We start from the raw sequence: 18,950 nt of genomic DNA, 5'->3' as shown, positions 1-18,950 counted from the left end.
GCACTGGGCTCTTTGTTCTTCTGGGAAAACTTGGGTCCTGGCATTCATGTGGATGTTATTTTGACACATAGCACCTAACTAAACATTGTTGTAGATCCAGTACACCCCTTCATGGCACCACTACTACCTAATGGCAGTGGCCTCTTTCAGCAGTATAATGCACCCTGCTACGGTGCAGACATTGTTCAGGAATGGTTTGAGGAACATGACAAAGTGTTAAAGGTGTTGACTTGGCCTCCAGACCTCAATCCGATGGAGCATCTGTGGGCAGTGCTGGACAAACAAATCTGATCCATGGAGGCCCCACCTCACAATTTAAAGGATCTGCTGCTAAGCTGTTTTGGTGGCACAAGGTGGACCTACACAATATTAAGCACGTGGTTTTAATGTTATGGCTGATAGATGTACAATTAATAGTAACTCATTAAACATAACTATCAAACAACAGCAGATTCTAGCATGAACACCGACAACTGTGGGGTTGATCCTTGATGGTTAGTCTGGTGACTTTTACTCCATTTACTCAAGCAAGGATGCATCAATTTTATTGTAATGTTAATGAGTCCCCCTTCCAGATTTTCACCTACCATCCTCAACAAGTGCTTTCCGTATCACCAGCATAAATACCTTCCGTTTTCTCCCAGTGCTTGATTAAGGAAGTGCAAAATGGTTCCTCCTACCAGGCTAGGAATAATACACGCACCTTACTAAGCACCAATGCCTTGTCAATTGTCCCAGCTTGGCATTCTTTAGCTTGGCAGGTGTTGCCCTATTAAGTACTAATATCCTGCAGCAATGTCCCCACTGGGCATTTTCTCTATCTCTCAGCAGATAGTTTCTTCTTTATTCCATTACATTATTTACATTTTGATTTCAATAACAATTTTGTAAACATTTGTCACAACCCCCCCCCCAACTTTCTGCAGGACTAAGCAGGATTGTACAGAAATCCTTCAGGAGCAGGCACAAATGGGATTTAAATAAATGTGCACAGACACCTGTTAGCTGATGTAATTTATCAATTACTATTAATTGTACACCAACCAGCCATAACATTAAAACCACCTGTATAATACTGTTCCTCTTTTTGAATCTCTTTTCTTCTTGGTTTCTTTCTAAAAGGTTTCTAAAGTATTTTTCATACCATAGTTATGTTCACCTTTCCCAATAAGGTAAGTTAAAAAATTAAAGCGATAATAGTTAGGACAGGTAAAGAGTATTATATTAAGGACACAAAAGCCAGACAGTCCAGTGACATCATTTCTTTCCTTACAAAATGAGAACTTACAACATACAGTGACACATTGTTCCTAAAAATAGAATTTTCCCAAAACACACTAACTGATATTGCAAGCTGAATTTACACTTCACATTTCAGAACTTTATCCAAAGTAACTGTAATAAAAGATATTATAAATCACAGATATCTTAAGGAGGGGGGGCTAAAAATGAAAACTTTTAAATAAAACTTTATTTTTTAAAAAATGGGAAAAAAATAAAAATAAAACAAAAACACTGGGTGTGCTAACTTTCAATGATGAAGTAACCAGCTGAGAAATGTAATGAAAAAATGGAAATGCTGAGTCAAATTCAAAATCAAGTCATAAACATGCATGTGACTGTGGTGGCTCTCTCCCATCAGGAAGTAGTCTGAGAATGGGAAAGAAAACAAAAACAAAAGCACATACTGAACACAACATGGAACACACCACCACAAAACTTGAAAAAACACAAGTACTTCTTTTCCTAAGCTCAGAGAACTACTAAGGTTTTGGTGTGAACAGTTGAGCAAGTACAAATTTGTTGCTGCTACTTCGGAAAAAGTGTACAAGCAAAAACGCCGACGGTGACAAGGAGCACGTGAGGGTCAGGTTCAGTCTATCTGTACTGGTAGTTCATGCTGCCGTCACCACGGCCATAGCCCGCTCCGGGATTATGGTATTGTCCAGGGTTGGTGCCATAACTTTGATTGGCTCCTTGTGCACCGTAGTTTGACGGGTTGCTATAACCTGAAGAAAACAGGACATGCTAATTAGCTATTGGGAATGCGACAATTAATTTTTAAAAGGATCATCTTAATTATTAGCATATTTATGGGATAATTATGGAACTAGGCACAAACTTGTGCTTGGGGATCCTGAAGGCAACTATGTATGCAGGGGTGTAATGTGAGTCTTTCATAAGACTGCTGTTGGCGAATAACACTCGTTTTACCATAGAGAATAAAGAACTAAATGCACACAACTTCTTTTAATATGAGTCTACTAGCAATTTGACATGAACAAGCAAAAAGAACATACCCTCGTAGCCATAGTCCTGAGACCCTGGACCTCCTGTCACCTGGGATGGGTAAGCTGTGCTATAGTTGCCGTAACCGCCACCTGTGCCTCCACCTTGAGTTTGGCCAAAGTTCTTCTTGCCCTGACCGTATCCCTGCCCATACTGGCCATAGGAACTTTGGCCCAGGCCTGAAGGACTCTGGTAGGTTCCAGGAGCTGCTCCTGTGCCTGGAGGTTTAGTTCCCTGGTGCATTGGCACCTTCTTTCCAGGGGCCTTGCCCACTGCACCTGGGGTGGAGTAACCGCCGTCATTCTGGTAATACGAGGCAAAGCCACCTGTTCCTGGAGGACCTCCTGCTGAGGCACTGGCTGCTGGACCTGCTCCAGGATTCATTCCTGTAGATCCTCCATTAGCTCCACCATTATTGAAGTAATCTGAACAGGAATGAGCAGTGGAAGTTAAAACAGTGGAATCATGCTAGCGCGATTCAACTACGTCAAATACTTACTATTATTCAGCAGCAATTGCCTTGATTCTAATTGTGACATTCAGATTTACTTTCAAAAAGGAGCTAGTAGGAGGTAGTTCCGGAAATTTCCCAAAGGTTTGATCAAATTAAACAATAAAATTATGCAGCTCAGGATTAGTATGCTATGATCACTCCATTTTGTTTTCAACAGACCAACACTAAAAATGGGACAATAGCCTTGATTTTGTGAATACAAATAAGTGAACTAGATTAAAACCATGGCAGTTAGCAATGCTCATTGTTAGATAACACCAAAAACAATTTTTATGTTTAAATAAAATGTAAACCATATACAGTTCAATTAAAAAAATTCAGATTCACATTCAGTACAACCAAATCATCAAAAAATGTTGCAAAATCCCAATTATTAAATATATAAGCATAGCTTACGTGTATTTTTTTTTTTTATTGAAAAAATTATTAGGAAAAAACATACAACACATTTAACAGGTCACCTTAGTATCATTTCACAGCAAGACACATTAAAAGTCTTCTATAATACATCATAACACTGAAATAAAAATTCACATTTGGAACTGACAGTTATTATGACTGTTACAAAATCAGTGATTTCAGTGCTGCACCAATCTTAACCAAGAGAGAAGTTTGTCCATATCATCCAGTTCCTGACTGATGACTCGAAATTGTAATATCCAAGTGCCATCTTTCTCCTGTGTTTCTGCAGGAAGCAGCAGCAGCAGCTCAGTCCCAGAGGAATCCAGAGTCGATTAAAGATATTTAGGGTGTATAAGAATCAAGTTCATGCCATGAAGTGACATTTATGTTGCCTTGCACCAAGATTATCTTGGTATAATCACCACCCCACCCCCCCACTCCCCGCTTACCTCGAACAAACACCGCCCCCGGCCCGCTTTTTTATGGATTCTGGTTATGACAAAGACAATATGGTAGACATAGCAGTCTGATGTGTGAGACAGAGCAGAGAAGCACAGATGCTTCTTGTGCTAGCATAAAAATGGCAGCATCAATGGTTTTAATATTTCAGATTTCGCTGCTTGTCACCACAGGTCTTTTGTTAAAAAATGATGTTCTCTGATGTTCCATAGAGGGAGAAAATATTACAAAAAAAAAAAAGAAGAAAGAAAGAATTTGCAGTCACAAAGCAGAGAAATGTAATAACAGTCAACCTTAAAGTGAATACACACTTTACATTTGCTCTTTCAGTCCACATACATTTGACAATCTCAATGTGCAGTAACCTAAACTATAGAACACTGTTACAAACATACTGCTAGAATAAGATGCTTAAATACCATGAATGTAAAAATAATAATAATTAAAAGAAAATATCAAAAAGCATAATGTATAGAAGACAAAACTGACAAATTCTTCAATTCTGCAATGTGGGTCATATGGTTCTCAAAAACATTAATTAGAAATAACAAAGGGGAGAAAAAAGATCAAAAAATCCAGTGGGAAACGGAGTAGTACTCACTGTAGACAGAGTTAGCATTGTTCCCATATCCATAACTTCCATAGGCACCTGAAAAAGGTGAATTTAAAACACATCATTCAAATAATATCACTCAAGCGGCCTCTTGCACAATTTTACGTAACTTGTGTAGGAAACACATTTTATACAATTACATAATCAGGACATTACAAAAATATGGTCTAATACCAAACCCATGTAAATGACCATGGAAAGGTCAACATTTCTTCAATTGGAAATAAACTTCCAAGTTAGTGTTCATCCATATTCATAAACCTTAAACCCTAGAAATGATAACCAAATCCTGTTCAAACCATGAGTAACACATCTAATAATGTGAAGTTTTGTACCTTGATTATATCCTCCGCCATTATTAAAGCCTCTCCCCCGGCCTCTGCCCCGCCCTCGTCCTCTGCCTCTGGGATTGGCTGCTGGATCAGCAGGTGGTCCACTCATCATTTCAAACCCAGGAGTGTGCTAAAAGAAGCAAGGGGGAAGAAAAAAAAGAAGAAAAAAAAAGAAACCCTTGAGTATTACAGGAAAAAGAGCACCACCACTACCAGATAAGCTGCTCAGGAGCATCAGACAAACACTAAAACAAGTCCACCAACAGATATTTCCCAAAGAAGCTTTAAGAGGATAGAGAAACTGGCTAAAACTTGCTTGCTTGGAAAGGAAGCACTTCTGCATCTGACACATTAAGACTACATCAGTGAAGCCTACTGCACATTTTTATACAGCCCACATTCTGTCTAAACTGCACCCAATTAGTGCCAATAACTGGTTTCTTCAACCAGTTACGATGAAACAAGAGTACATTTCCCTTTATTCCCTTCCCATTTTATTTGCAACGTAACTCAAAACGGTCAAAAACCCCAAGCCAAATCAACACGATTGAGTTTCATTTGCACTACCAGACTCCAGCCAAACCAGGTGTGGAGAGGCGCCTCTCTTCCTGTATTACAACCCTGTGACAGTTCAGTAGTTACAACAGGAACAGAGAGGAAAAGAGATGAGGTTTCATTACCACTGCTTTCTTCTTCTTGGCCACCTCAGAGTTGGAGCCATCTGGGAATAGTTTCTCCAGAGCATGCAGAGCTGCATATGCCTTTGCCACCTTCTTGTTGGAGCCTGTACCCTGGAACTTCTGTCCATCTATCTCTACCTGTGGAATAAACAAGAGAGGACTTTAAAACACATACCATACTATGACAAAATAATTAAATCAGGTATAATCTCAGAACTTGCAACCTACCAAAAACAACCATTAAAGTGCAATAAATAAATAAAAAACACCTGAAGAAAGAACAATATGTGAGCTTTAACAATAAGAGCTGAAGAAAGCTTATTCAGACGACTGGAACTAGACCCAGTAAACACTTCTCTTCACATTACCCCTACGTGTCCTGTGTAAAAATTAAATACATAAATTTGCTCATGTTCAAATGGAATATAACCTTACCTCCATGACAAAGCGTTTGTCATGGCTGCCGCCCGTCTCAGAGATGAGTTCATATTTGAGGCCTCTACGTTTCTCATTGAGCTCCATAACTGGGTTCTTGCCATGTTTCGTCAAAATAGGGCCCTGGTGCCGTGCGCTCTGAAAGACGAAGAAATACATGTAGTCTTTCAATTAATAATAAACAACAGATTTGAAAAACAAGAAGCCAAGTGTGTGGAAGGGATAGACTGTTGTGTCACAAATGCACACCAGTTTAACTAATTACAGTTTTATTATAACTTTGATGAACTTCAAAAATGATTAAGCATTTTTATTTAGCTCAGTATTTCCTTACATTTTAGAGCCTAGCCATTGTACTTTCCCAGTGATCATTACCTCAGTGCTCTCAGTAGCCTCAGAGTTTGTGGTAACATCAAGTGAAGCCTCTGGTTCAACTGGCAGGACTGCAGTCTTCACCTCTGTCTCTACAGTGGGCGGCACCACCTCTGCTTTTGCTGGTTCAGCAACCTTTTGCTCCACCCCTGTTGGAAGGCCCATGTCTTGCAAAACCTACCACAAACATATCTATGGGTTAATAATGTTTGTGTAGAGCCACAGCCCATAAATTCTACAAAATGTCACTTTGAAACAAGTTGACATTTCACAGTATTCCACTGTAAGTCCTGAACCTCAAATTCATCTTGATTTATACCTGCTCTTAATTAATCATATGCAAGACGACGAACACACATATCCTGCGGTCATTTGACCCGTCGCTTATGCACTCAGAAATGAACGTGTTTTGCACTACCAACGGAAACAGTGGAGGCAGTGTAGCACCATGCAACACTGTCCCCGACTGCATAAACAAACTAACGTAGTGACTCAAATCACATACTTACGTACTATTCTAAACAACTGAGTATTAATGGTTTTTCTGTTACAGTGAGTGAATTTTACACACCTCTTTAAACCCACCGAAAAGGTCAAAGTACCCATCTTCTGGATTTTCCAGATTAATAAATATTTGTTAAAGTATGGTGAGTTTTTAAATTTGAGATGCAGATCATGACAATCATGCTGACCACAGAAAGTTTTAAAGAGAAACAGAGATTGTAAATCTGTTAAACGTTGCCGTGCATTACAGATTGACTTGGATACCAGAAGGACAGCGATGTTTGGCTCTGATGTGCCATCTAATGGACATCACTTTTAATCCTACAGATGGGTATGAGATAAACAAGCGAGTATGGGAACAATGCCACCTGTTGTGTACGTGGTAAAACTTAAATATATTTCACCTTTATACTATAGTGCTATTGAATTCTCGATTCTGTATGGTCAGAAGGTGTTGATTAATTTACAGCACAACTCTGACAGTAGGCAAGGCAAAGCACAGATTTATATAAATGAACTCGTTCCAATACATTGTTTCCTGCATAAGCAGATAAAAAAAATGTGTGCAATGGTTGATATGATCCGGTTTTCTGTGAGAACTCTGTTACTCTCCAGTGTCAGCACTTAAGAGTCAGCGTTAAAGCTGTTCCTGTAAGTTTTGAAAGTCTTCAGAACAGAAGGGAATTGCGGCATTGTGAGTTATCAGCTTCAAGAGAGAGAGAAAAAATTATCCAGTAAAATCCGAGACTCATTTTGTGAATGTTACACAACACCAAACATAACTGTAAAAAGTCTCATGTGTCCTTTAAGAAGTAAAAAATAAATAAAAGTTTTGTGTTGGCAAATTGCTGTGGCCTAAGACGAATAAACACTTCAGGATAGGCTGCTGGAAAATAACACATTTTGGGGTTGGGTCAGGCAGCATAATGTTTCTTACATAAAGGACGACTGATTTGATTTTTAACTTATCTGATGCTCAGCCACAACAAGAGATGGAAAACTCACTTTAACTGCTACATGTAGTTTGGCAGTACGTTTAGAGGGACCAGATGCTTCAAAGGTCTTGCCGTCAACCTCCACGGCCATGGTGAAGACCGGCACGTGAACAGGTCCAGTCTGAGAAATGAGCTTATATTGGAGCCCGGGCTTTAGCTGGTTCAGCCGCATCAGAGCATTCATGGCCTGAGGAGGCTCTGACTTTTCATCTGGAGCTATAAAATAGTGGCAAACATTAGTTTCAAAACTATGTAAGGCAAACCAACAGCTGCAGCTTTACTTTAAACGCAAGAGTTACTACTGTAGCACAATTACAATAAAATTACATTTCTTTTGAAGTTTTTTCTTCTTCTTGTTAGGGCTCTTGTCATCAGCACCCTCCTCCTCTTCAATAGGCCGTTTCATGGGGGGAGCATAGGTTGTGCTTGGAGGAATCTGAACTATAAGGACAAGAAAATGTCAAAATGTAAATCTGTACTACTGAAACGATAGAGTTTCATATTAAATTATTGATTTCTGAGGAACACTAAGCAAACCTGTGTAGTCGATGGGGGTTTCACTCTTAGGTTTCCTGGGCATTTTAGAAGGAAGAGGGTCCATTCCAAGTACTTTGTGAAGTTGCCCAAAAGCAGAAAGCCTCAGCGCATGCTAAATCCAAAACATGGGGAAGACAAAATCCCTTAACTCATATAAAATGCTCAAACATACTGTCCAATCATATAACACATTTTGGTAAATTACCTGAGCACTCTGGGTGATGTCCTCTCGTTGTTGGATGTCCATGTGACCAATGGCATCAGTCGGCTCTTTCTCACAGGGATCAGAGATGCCGGAACCATCTGTTAACCAACATACCGTTACAAATGTGTAAGAAACGTAATCCTTTATTTTGTAGGAGAAGGACGTAGTCCGTTATGTACCTGCCATCAAGATTCCAGAAGCCAAACACTCCAGAACTCTTCGAAGAGCTTCCCCTGCTCCCATCGGCCGGTTCCCTGTGCCAATTGATTTCTCGCACAAAAGCTCAAGAGGCTTTAAGAGAAGAGAATGTTGAAAGTCAGGATTTACTGTGGTATTTCAAAACATTGCCACAAACGCTTTATAACCAGAGCTATTTTGAGATTCAGAACATGCCACTCTGAAACATGCAGCACCAACTTTGTTCGTAGAATAAAATAAAAATCAAAGTTTCCGTTCCTTTTAAAGAAACGGATATCCAAGCATTTTTACACAACACCATTGCTCACACATTGCTTCATTAGAATGGCTCACATCTACCACCAACCTCAGCACTTAATTGAATGAGGGCTATACAATGTAGATAGTGACCCGTAGCTATGTTTCATACGATGTAGGCAAGGTCAGCTGAGGAGGAAAGAGTGCTCAAAAAGTGCTCAAAAAAAGAAAAGAAATAGATAATAATTCAAGTCTCATATATGCCAACAATATCCCAACATTACACTTGAAAAAAAATTATACCAATTTTTTCATGAAAGTGAAAAAAACACACAATTATTATCCATTATCCATCCAGCAGTTATTTCTAGTTCATACACAGTAGAGCAGGCTGACAAACACTCACCCATCCTTTAAGCGGGCCCCAAGTGGGAACACGGGAGCAGAGATCCCTCAGGATCCGGATGACAATCACACACGAACGCAACCCATTGGCCCTGGCCTAGACACACAAGCAGGGGGATGGAGATTACACACACACTCATTATCCACAACTAGATCACAACACACAAGACGTGAAAGAGACACGGTATAGCTGGCATTATTGTGTGATGAAGCAATATTTGTTAAGTACAAAATTATTAGGCGACTAAACAAACAAGCCACATTTATGGAAAATTATATTTAAAATAGCAGATTATGACACTGAGCTCAAACAGCAGGAGACAAACACACCTGCCATTTTGAAAATTAGTGTGGGAATTAGAATTCATTTTCAACATGTACAACATTAAAAACACTTCACATTATTTCAGTATTCCAACACAAATGCTTTAAGAGCGTTAGCTACACCAAATTTAGGCTAAGGTGCAATATTTTCTTTTTGGGTACAGGAATGAATACAGCATGAGCTAGGGGTGGGGATATTTGAGTTACTGTATGTACTGAAAAACAAAGAGGTTACAAATGTGCAGGATGACAGAGCTAAAGACACCACATTGTACCCAACGTCTAAGACAGCCATTTATGCTAGCATTAAAGTGACAATCAGAATTGGCACTCTACAACTATCTTGTGTCCTACAGATCATTTGTATTAAAAGAAATAGAAGCTGGGCGATAAAGTTAGGTGAACAGAAATATTGCACCTGCTAAACTGTAAATCTAATACTGGCTACAAAAATGAGACTGTATACTGTATAAAGAAAAAAAACCCAAAAAAACAATACAAACCATTTGATGTAAAACTAAGTAAGCTGCAATTTGGAGAATGCTCAAACATGAGACAGTTAGGATGTGGCATCGTACACCAATTATCTGGACACTGACACATCAAGATCAGTTCAACTGATTAGGCGTTGACATGAAAGCGTCAATTTATTTATTTTTTTAAATCCATCTAGCAAAATGTATTAAATAGCAAAGACTGTGAGGGGAAAAAAAGCCTGATAAATAACCACATCAAAACAATGTGTTCACAGAATGATAGAACAAACAAAAATAACTTGACTAATAGATGGAATACAAATAAAGACAAGATGCAAACCTGGAACCACTTGGCGTGGCGAAGAGACGCCAAGGCAGCCAGGCATTTCTGCCTGTCCAGTACATCCGGGGGATCGTTGACTGATAGCGTTTCTATTGGCGGGTGGGATAAGAAGACAAGGTACAGTTTGACCAAGGGGTTTTATTTCTGTCTCACGGCCAGGGGGAGTAGGCAGCGAGGGGAGATGGGGGAGGGGAACCTCCTCCACTGGAAACAACTAAAACAAAAGCCCTCCCTATGTCGGTGAACAAAAGAAAAGAAAACAGGAGCCTACTACATGGAGATTATGGGCTTGTTGTATTTCCCCAATCTAGGTGGCTACTTCCTCCCCATGACTCCCAGTGAGTAATAGAGGAATGCATGGGTGTACATGGGAGTAAGTATGTGGTTAGAGGGTTTGTGGTGTTTGTTTGAAAACATAATGTAATGCCTCAGTGGAGTTAGAGATGGCCGAGTGCATTTGTGTACCATGGGGGGCAGAACCCCTCCCCCTCCATCCCCTTTTATTATTTTTTTTCTGAGGTTGCTGCCTTGCCCCTTCCGAGACAGAGAGCGTCCAGTTGGTCAAAGGTCCAGCGTCCCTAAAATTGACAAACTAGAAGGCTTGACAGAGAGAATCAGATTTTGAACCACAGTGAGAAGTAGTGAGATGCACAAAAACGAGTCCACACTGCAGCAAAACTGATGGCTTCTCAGGCCTTAAGGCAGGCTTGGCTAAAAGTGGGATCATAGATAGGGCTAGGCTTTAAGTTGAAGTTAGACTACTCGCTTCTTACTACCAAAGGGATTTTAATCCCAGTTCTCACATCTCAACATGTGAACTACCACAGTTCTTTGCAACACGATGTCCTCTCCACCTTTCCTCCGACGGATCAGATCCAGCAAGTTACATTTATTACTGACGTCCAAGGTACATTCTGAAATTTCTTCTGCTAAACTAACGTCTATGGTGTGGAGACAGACGGCCCTAGCGTTATCTATAACCCCTTTCCCTTTCTTTACTGAAAGAATGGCACCGTCAACAGATCACTACTGGCTCTAGCAACCAGAGTTTTCGGTAATCCTCGCTGCTCATTTTTGCTGCAATGCAAACTGTTCCATTTCTTTCTCAGTATATATACACATGCAAACAACTAGGTTTGTGATTTCTTTCTTAATTCTCAGTAAGCCTTCATTGAACCATTGTTTCACTTGAGAGGGAGTGGAGCATGTTTTATTTTTTTCCTCCTTCTATCCTTTCTTTACTGTTTGTTCTACTTTAATTTACTGTATATTGGGCCATCAAAAAAAAAAAATGTACATTACATGGAACTACGAGGCTCTAAGTAGATATAAACAAGCCTTCACAACATGTCTGTGCCACACAACATCCCCTAGCTCCATTGAAGGCCCAATAAACAATATCTAATTACCCTATCTCGCTCTATCTTAGTCCAGTCTATTTGTATTTCCTGGCTTGGAGGGGACTGTATTTCTTTGCGATTTCTTGCTTTTCTTGTCTTGAAAAGGGTGAAAGTACCTCCGGTGGCTTGCTTCTCAGCCTCCTCTCGGACAACAGGTGACGTCAGGTGAATGGTGAGATTAAGAGAGGGCTGCTTGGTGTTTTTGATCATGATGCAGGCGTCACGGATAAACTGCATCACCTCATACTTATCCTCAGTGATGAGCTGAAAGGAGATAAGCAGAAAAATGTGCACCATGTAGAACACATTGCCACACAGTGACAAATTTTTTAAGATTATGTAAGAATTACTTATGATGTGTCATACCTTGAGCTGCAAATTGAGATTCTCGGCTACTTTTTTTAGCAGTGTGGCTGTGGGTTTGTCCTTACAAAGCAGCACTAGCTCCAGATCCAAATCCCCCTTCAGCAGCAGGCCTTTGGCCACCAGGCCCACCCTCATCACTCCACGCAGGGAGCGTGTGGTCTGTTCTGTTGATTTAGGCTCACTGCAATGCAAAGCAGCAGAACTTAACAAGTAATTTTTTTTTAAACAGATAGTATGCAAGATTTTATATAATACCGCAATAAGGCTAATAAGGCATCACTATATAGTAGGGAGGTAATAGAACGAAAATTATTCAGAAAGAACAGAATGTGTTATAAGCATACAAATACAGCAGGCGCACTGGAGAAATACTTTAGAAAGCTTATTTAAAGCATTACACTCCTGACATGTAAACAAATCTATTAATGTATACAAAAACTGACAAGCATGCTAGTGACTGTTGATGGTCACACTTATGCATTAATATTAATAATAAAAAAACTGTTCAACTGTTAAATCCAACAATTCATCTGGAATTATTTTCTGTTTGCTTGCAGTTTCATTAGATTAAAAAATGAAATAAGGACAAGGAATGTGCTCTTAAGAAATATCTCCCTTACTCACCCCTCTTTATCGCCATCTCCTTCAGACTCAACAGGATTCGCTTTCGCAGATACCCTCTCCTGCTCATCCAGCCAATCAGACACAGCCTTGAGGGCACGCTCAGTGTGGGAGACCATATTCTGCACAGCCTCCAGCTCCTCTTGCGTGGGGTAGATAGCGGAGTGCTTGGTCATAACATGGCGGTCATCATTCACAAAGATACGCAAGGAGCGATGACGGAGCGGAGGAACCTGGAAAGGGGGAGAAACATGAACAGAACTTATATTTGGTGCCAGCAACTTAACAAAAGAAGGAGGGGGGAAAACAGATTGCAACATGAGGACTTTGGTAATAGTGAAGGGTGGACAATTCCAATTCATCAGCCAGCTATTTTATTTATAAAAATAAAAAAAAAAGAAAAAAGAAAAAATGGTATGTACGAAAGCAGAATGGACTTTTACCATAGCTGAAACTGAGGTCCTTCAGTCTGGAAATAACACAGTTGAACTCAGTGCAGGCAGCTGGAAGTGATCCTCTCGTCTGCAATAAAAGGCAAAAGATGAATGCATTAAAAATTTTGTAACCAAACTAACACTATATCCAACTAATGCTGTGTACTCCTGTTCAATAATAAGAGCTAAACCAAATACTGAGAATCTGAAACCGTAAACAAAGAGAAACCTATGTTTAGCTAGAGAATCACACAAAATGTAATGAAAAATAATCTGTCTCAACTATTCTACTCTTTCTCACAGTCCACAGACGTCCGTTAGAACGTAATCGGCCCACATATACTTCAGCACCTCCTCACAGACACAAGCAGCTTCAGTGCAGTTTTAGGAAAGCAGGATGAGCGCAGGCTCAGGAGAGCTACTGGATCACTGAGTGACGCAGCCTGCATGGCACTCTGCAGCACATCTCTCCAGCAACGCCAGTGCTTTCGTCATCTCTTACACAGAGACAGCCCAGCAGTACGGGGTAAAAATAGCTTGCAATCCTGTTAATGGCTTGGTGAGGAATGTGGATTTATCGCAGTTTAACACTTTATTAAGAACATTGGGGGGGTATGACAATGTCATTTTGTCAAACAAATGACAATGTTTTATGGAAAACAAATTGTCCAAATTGAATTTCTGGAACAAACATGTCCTGTTTTTAGAGAAGAAGGATGTTGATTGAATCGATGCCACAGAGACATGAACATTTGCTTACAAGAGATATTATTTGTATTAATAATGGTCTCTTGATGCAAAATACAATTAAATAGGTTGCCTGCTTTGAACCAAAGAATTACATAATGTGTTGGAGTGTAAATTCAGAGATGTTCAGTGTTCTGCAATGGTTGGCTGTAAAACTGAAATATATAGTGAAAATTTGCAGGGGAAAAATAGAGAGGAAGCGTATAACGTGCAGCACGACATACAGACACTCATGACGTGCTTCAAATGCAGCTAGAGTAGACTTAAACATTTGTTTTAATAAATGGAAGTGTTGTGCACCTACATATAATATGCCTGGTGCCTGGAATCTCATTATCGAACAATTGGTCTGCACACGGCACAGGGCAAGGAAAAAAAAGAAAGTGTGCAACCCAAGTCCTCTAAAGCATGGGAGCATTTTATATTAAATGCCACGAAGAAGAATCAGGACGTGTACATTGACAACAATATTCCGATATTAACTCGATTAAGAAACTATCATGTAAACAGCGATTATTGATGACCTTAATCCGACTAAAGTCATACTCAAAGTAAACACAAATCGAATTAAGACGTGGAGTATTCCTGTTTTAGTCACATTATCGAAGTGCATTATGGACATGTACACACCTTAATCACACTATTAACGCCGCGTGGGAGTTTACACTGCATTTTGTGACAGGACACACAAACTCAACTGTTTGACGGCAAACTAGAGAGCAGGCTGCGTTCTCTCTCCCAGTACCTCCGAGTTGGTTGCGGTGGCATGTATGAAATTTTGCCGAATGAAAGTACAGAGGAGGCCTGTTGCTGGAGAATTTGTATTCGCCGCCGTCTATCTGCACGTATAGCATGACAAATAATTAACTGCACTTGAATCTTTCGTAAAAATTAAACACCTAAATACGGTACCATAACGAAGACGAACCATATGTTGACACGTGAAATTCTGGAAGGAACGTCGGACGGCGTGGCATGGGGACAAAATGACGTGTATCCTTAATCGATCTATGTTCTATAACATGTAAAACAGGAACATGAAAGGAGTATTCTAAAAGCGACTCATGTTATGTCATACCTTAATCACAATATTGTCTTATTCAGAATAAGGTCAATAATTAGATCATTTCTGTCCATGTAAACGTAGTCATCGACTATGGCACAAGTCATTAAGTCCCCCGTCGTCCCCTCCAGAATCTCACGTATCAACATACAGTTCATATTCGTTATGGTACCGTATACAGTTTTGGGTGTTTCATTTTTAATTTTCAAAAGATTCAAGTGCCGTTAATTATTTGTCATGCTATACGTGCAAACAGATGACTGCTTGAAGCTGTCCAAAACCACATACTTACATGTATCTCTCCTACTATATAGTAGGTAAATACGCGGTTTCGGACGCAGCCGTAGTCTCTTGTTTGCTGTGAACGGTTGAGCACTGCCGTGCGTGTACATGTCCTGTTGCAATATGCGGTGGAAACTTCCACACAACATTAACGGTGTATGTCAATATGCGACTAAAAATAGGAATACTCCACATGTCTTAATTTGATTTGTGTTTACTTCGAGTATAACCTTAGTCAAATTAAGGTAATCAATACACTGTTTACATGGTAGTTTACCAATAAGAGAATTGTTTTAAATCTGGTTAATATCGGATTATAGTTTTCCATGTAAACATACTGATTGTAACCTGCAAAGTGGGGCTTGAGTAGCATGGAAGCTTATGCTTATATCCAAAATGCTCCACTGTGTGCAAGGGGTTAGGGAAACTGGTTTAGAAAGGTTTAGTTCATTGTCATTATGTGCTGTATTTGTGCCCTTGCAATGTAAATTCTGTCATTTTATTATAACAAGAGTGATTTATTAGTAACATTGTAGAGCAAGTAAGCTATGTAATGTCTGATTAAAACAGTAAAACCAAAAAAGAAAAAGTAAAACAAAATGCCTAAAGGCAGCAGGCAACAGACACCACAAGTTTTAGTCAGAAGTTGATATTTGTCAATTTTATATATATATGAATATATATATATGAATAGTCAATTAATTGAATAAAGAAAATCAGCTGCCAATTAAGCGATTATGAAACTAATAATTGGTTGAAGCCCTACAATTTACATCAACTGGACTCGTCCATGATGCACCTGTGGTTTGAGCGATTTTGGCCTAGCAAAAAAAAAAAAAATCCATGCCATTAACGATAACTTCATAATGGGAGCATTTGATGTGAGGCATCAGACTAAAGTTAAAATCACCAGATATCATTCGGATTTATGCCCTTAAACGTGGCCCGTGTTAAATGGAGGAGGGAACATTTCTGATTTGGAAAAAGAAAAAAGGGGAATTGGTTTGCAAAGTAAACGCAGCCGTGAGCTCAAGCCACAGCACCGGCACACCGCAGACCTGAACCGGCTTTGGAGAAGTGTGGAACAAGGCATGGAAAATAACCTGAATCTGGTACATGTTCATTGCTTTATCACCCTGAACAATATCACCGCCTCCAGCGAAGCTACTCATCCTCCTTCCTAACTGATCATGGCACACAAGCCGCCATTTTCACACAAGTAATCTGAATAGCGGGGCAAAGCTGAACACCATAACACCACACTGCTCCTAACAAACTCATTATTCCTGTACAATCCCGAGTGCTGATCAGGAATCCCATGCGCATCAACTGCTTACACCAATATATATATATATATATGTTTTTTTTTTTTTGCTCAACTGAAGGTGTTCCTAAATAATGAGAGCTGCTACATCGCTGAAAACAGTTTTCCCAAACACAACACTGAGAAGCAAACTGCTTTCGAGTAAAATATATACATATATATATTTTAATACTTTGCTAAAACGCCAAAAATAAACCAAGCCTGACAGCGAATATCTATATTTTTGAGTGTACATACAGCCTGAATACTCAGAAGGTGCTAAACGACGCAGTTAGCTAGGCTACATAGCTAACCACACACGAGCTTAACAAAGGCAGGCCGGAGCTAGCTGTGCAGCGCGTGCTAATTAGCTAGCATTAACACTAGCAGAAAAAAAGATTAATGCAAATATAAAGCCGAATTAATAAGCTTTTTTTCTATTGCGTTGTGTATATTTATTAATAAAGAAAGATGATAAAACCGTCTCCAACTCACTGGTAACAGCTGGGTATGTTGCTATCTGTTCAGCTTAACGCAAACTGTACTGCAGCTATCCCAGGGACGAGCCGCTCCACACCAGAGCACGCGATTGGCCGAGACACGCTCACGTGATCACGGTTTAACCAATTATTATCGCTTCTCTGCCCGGCAGCAGATGGAGCTCCGCAGAAGAGTCTGGTGCCCTGATGCCCTTGTGACGAAAATAGTCGCCGCTGTGAAAAGTTGACGAAGTACGTTTAAACTCGCATGCGCTAAATCGTGTAATCCCGTGTAAAAAAAGTTGTCCCTCTAGCGATGTTCTAAATTTATTGATCTGTGCCTCGATACATATAGAGGTTCTGATCCGGTCCACCAAATGAATTTAGAATCCGTGTCAATAAGGAATGAATCAGTATTTACTTAGTAATAATACATGACCTGGCAATGTGAACTAATAGTTGAACGTGTATTCACATTAAGAATGTGTAGTAATTGTGAACATTTTGTATTGTTTGATTCAAGAACCATGAGTGCTGTTCTGTTCCTGTTTTCTACTTATAAGTTATAACACTGTTTAGACACTGTGACCCAGACTTATTGTCTATTTTAACTTATATATCCTCTGTTTAGTCAAGTAAGCAATCTTTTTAGATCCTGTTTTTCAATACATGAGATCGTGTAAAAGCATGTCATTATGATACTCTTTCATGTCTAATGAACCCTATAAATACTCACTGTAATGGAGCAGAAGTGGTAACATGGTAAAAACTAACCCAATTTAACAATCGAACAATTTAACACTATTTAAATTATTTAAAAAGCCATCTTTTTACTACCTTTCCAAAAACACCTTCAACTTGTATCTGCTTTATAAAACACGGTAAATCATTCCATGCTATAGAGCTAGTATATTAAAAGGAACTGTTCCCTATTAAACTCAAATCTACAAAGAACAAATTTATATCAGTATTACTCCCCCAAGTAGAATGACTATGCACATCCCTTACAAAACATAATACTTTGACAGGTACTTTGGGACACCAATGTAAAAAAAAAAAAAAAAAAAAAATCTTACTCTTTTGTAAACTTTAAAAAATAATAATAATAATAATAAAATAATAATAATTTTTAAAAAAAAAGTTCCCTAAAATGTTCATCATTAAGATGCAACACTGGATGAACTTTCAATATAACTCTGCTCAATTTATTTTGAGCAGTCTGCAATTTTCTTGTAGTACATTTAGATATATTGCTATACCAGAATGATGCCGCATAATTGTAATGTGACTGCACTAATGCTCCAGCTAACATTTTTAAAGTTTGAAAATCTAAAAAAGACACTTGTCTTGCTAAAAATTTTATCCTGCTAAGTCTTTGAGTGGACTAAAGCAGTCATGTTCTCTCCTGTCAATTTATATCTAACACACATCCCAGGTACTTCACTTCTTGTTTAGAGACAATAATCATGTCCCCAACCTTCATTTCTAACTTTTTTTTTTTTTTACTTTAGCACTTGAACCAAATAATATATTCTCAGTTTTCCCCAGATGCAAAGCGAGCCTATTATCTATAAACCATTTAGAAACCCCTTCAATCTCTCTGCTTAGCTCGGCTTCAACAATTTATTTCTCATCATGAAAAACAATTATTGTTACATTGTCTGCATATAATAAAAGTTCACTGGAACAGGCCATTTTAAGTCAATGTTCCCAAAATACTTCCCTGCAGAACTCTGCATGAAATGTTTATAAATTGGAGAATCCTTTTTATACATATCCGTATTTAAATCCCTGAGAATAATAATGTCTTGACCTGTATTGTAGTTTGATCCAATTAACGACTCTTCCACTCTCTCATAAAAATCATTCTGATCTGGAGGATGCTAACAAACTCCCACTAAAATTGATTTACTCTTGGGTATAAATATTTCCAAC

The 18,950-nt window shown here is 39.1% G+C and overlaps 1 protein-coding gene across 1 annotated transcript; it reads right to left on the bottom strand.

The window, feature by feature from the left end:
• Positions 1-1,247: 1,247 nt before the first annotated feature.
• ilf3b (interleukin enhancer binding factor 3b) lies at positions 1,248-17,164 on the bottom strand. Its single transcript, XM_017453149.2, has 19 exons — positions 17,032-17,164; positions 13,151-13,229; positions 12,711-12,940; positions 12,087-12,267; positions 11,837-11,984; positions 10,318-10,409; positions 9,179-9,274; positions 8,517-8,628; positions 8,338-8,435; positions 8,133-8,244; positions 7,923-8,036; positions 7,606-7,811; positions 6,100-6,273; positions 5,725-5,862; positions 5,290-5,427; positions 4,613-4,739; positions 4,266-4,313; positions 2,301-2,714; positions 1,248-2,009 (listed from the first exon to the last, which is right to left on the bottom strand). The coding sequence occupies exons 2-19, from the start codon at positions 13,151-13,153 to the stop codon at positions 1,879-1,881; spliced, it is 2,562 nt and encodes an 853-aa protein (XP_017308638.1). The 5' UTR covers positions 13,154-13,229; positions 17,032-17,164; the 3' UTR covers positions 1,248-1,878.
• Positions 17,165-18,950: the final 1,786 nt, after the last annotated feature.

The sequence above is a fragment of the Ictalurus punctatus genome, chromosome 2 (genome assembly GCF_001660625.3).
Source record: "Ictalurus punctatus breed USDA103 chromosome 2, Coco_2.0, whole genome shotgun sequence".
Lineage (NCBI taxonomy): Eukaryota > Metazoa > Chordata > Actinopteri > Siluriformes > Ictaluridae > Ictalurus > Ictalurus punctatus.
The sequence above is the reverse complement of the archived record's forward strand: the minus strand, read 5'-3'. Positions and strand labels throughout refer to the sequence as shown.

Excerpts from the sequence above, each read along its gene's own strand:
- ilf3b (XM_017453149.2), bottom strand. Across the intron at positions 8,629-9,178 it reads GGGGCCCGCTTAAAGGATGG|CCTCTTGAGCTTTTGTGCGA; the intron begins GTGAGTGTTTGT and ends CTTCTCTTAAAG. Across the intron at positions 5,428-5,724 it reads ACAAACGCTTTGTCATGGAG|GTAGAGATAGATGGACAGAA; the intron begins GTAAGGTTATAT and ends TTTATTCCACAG.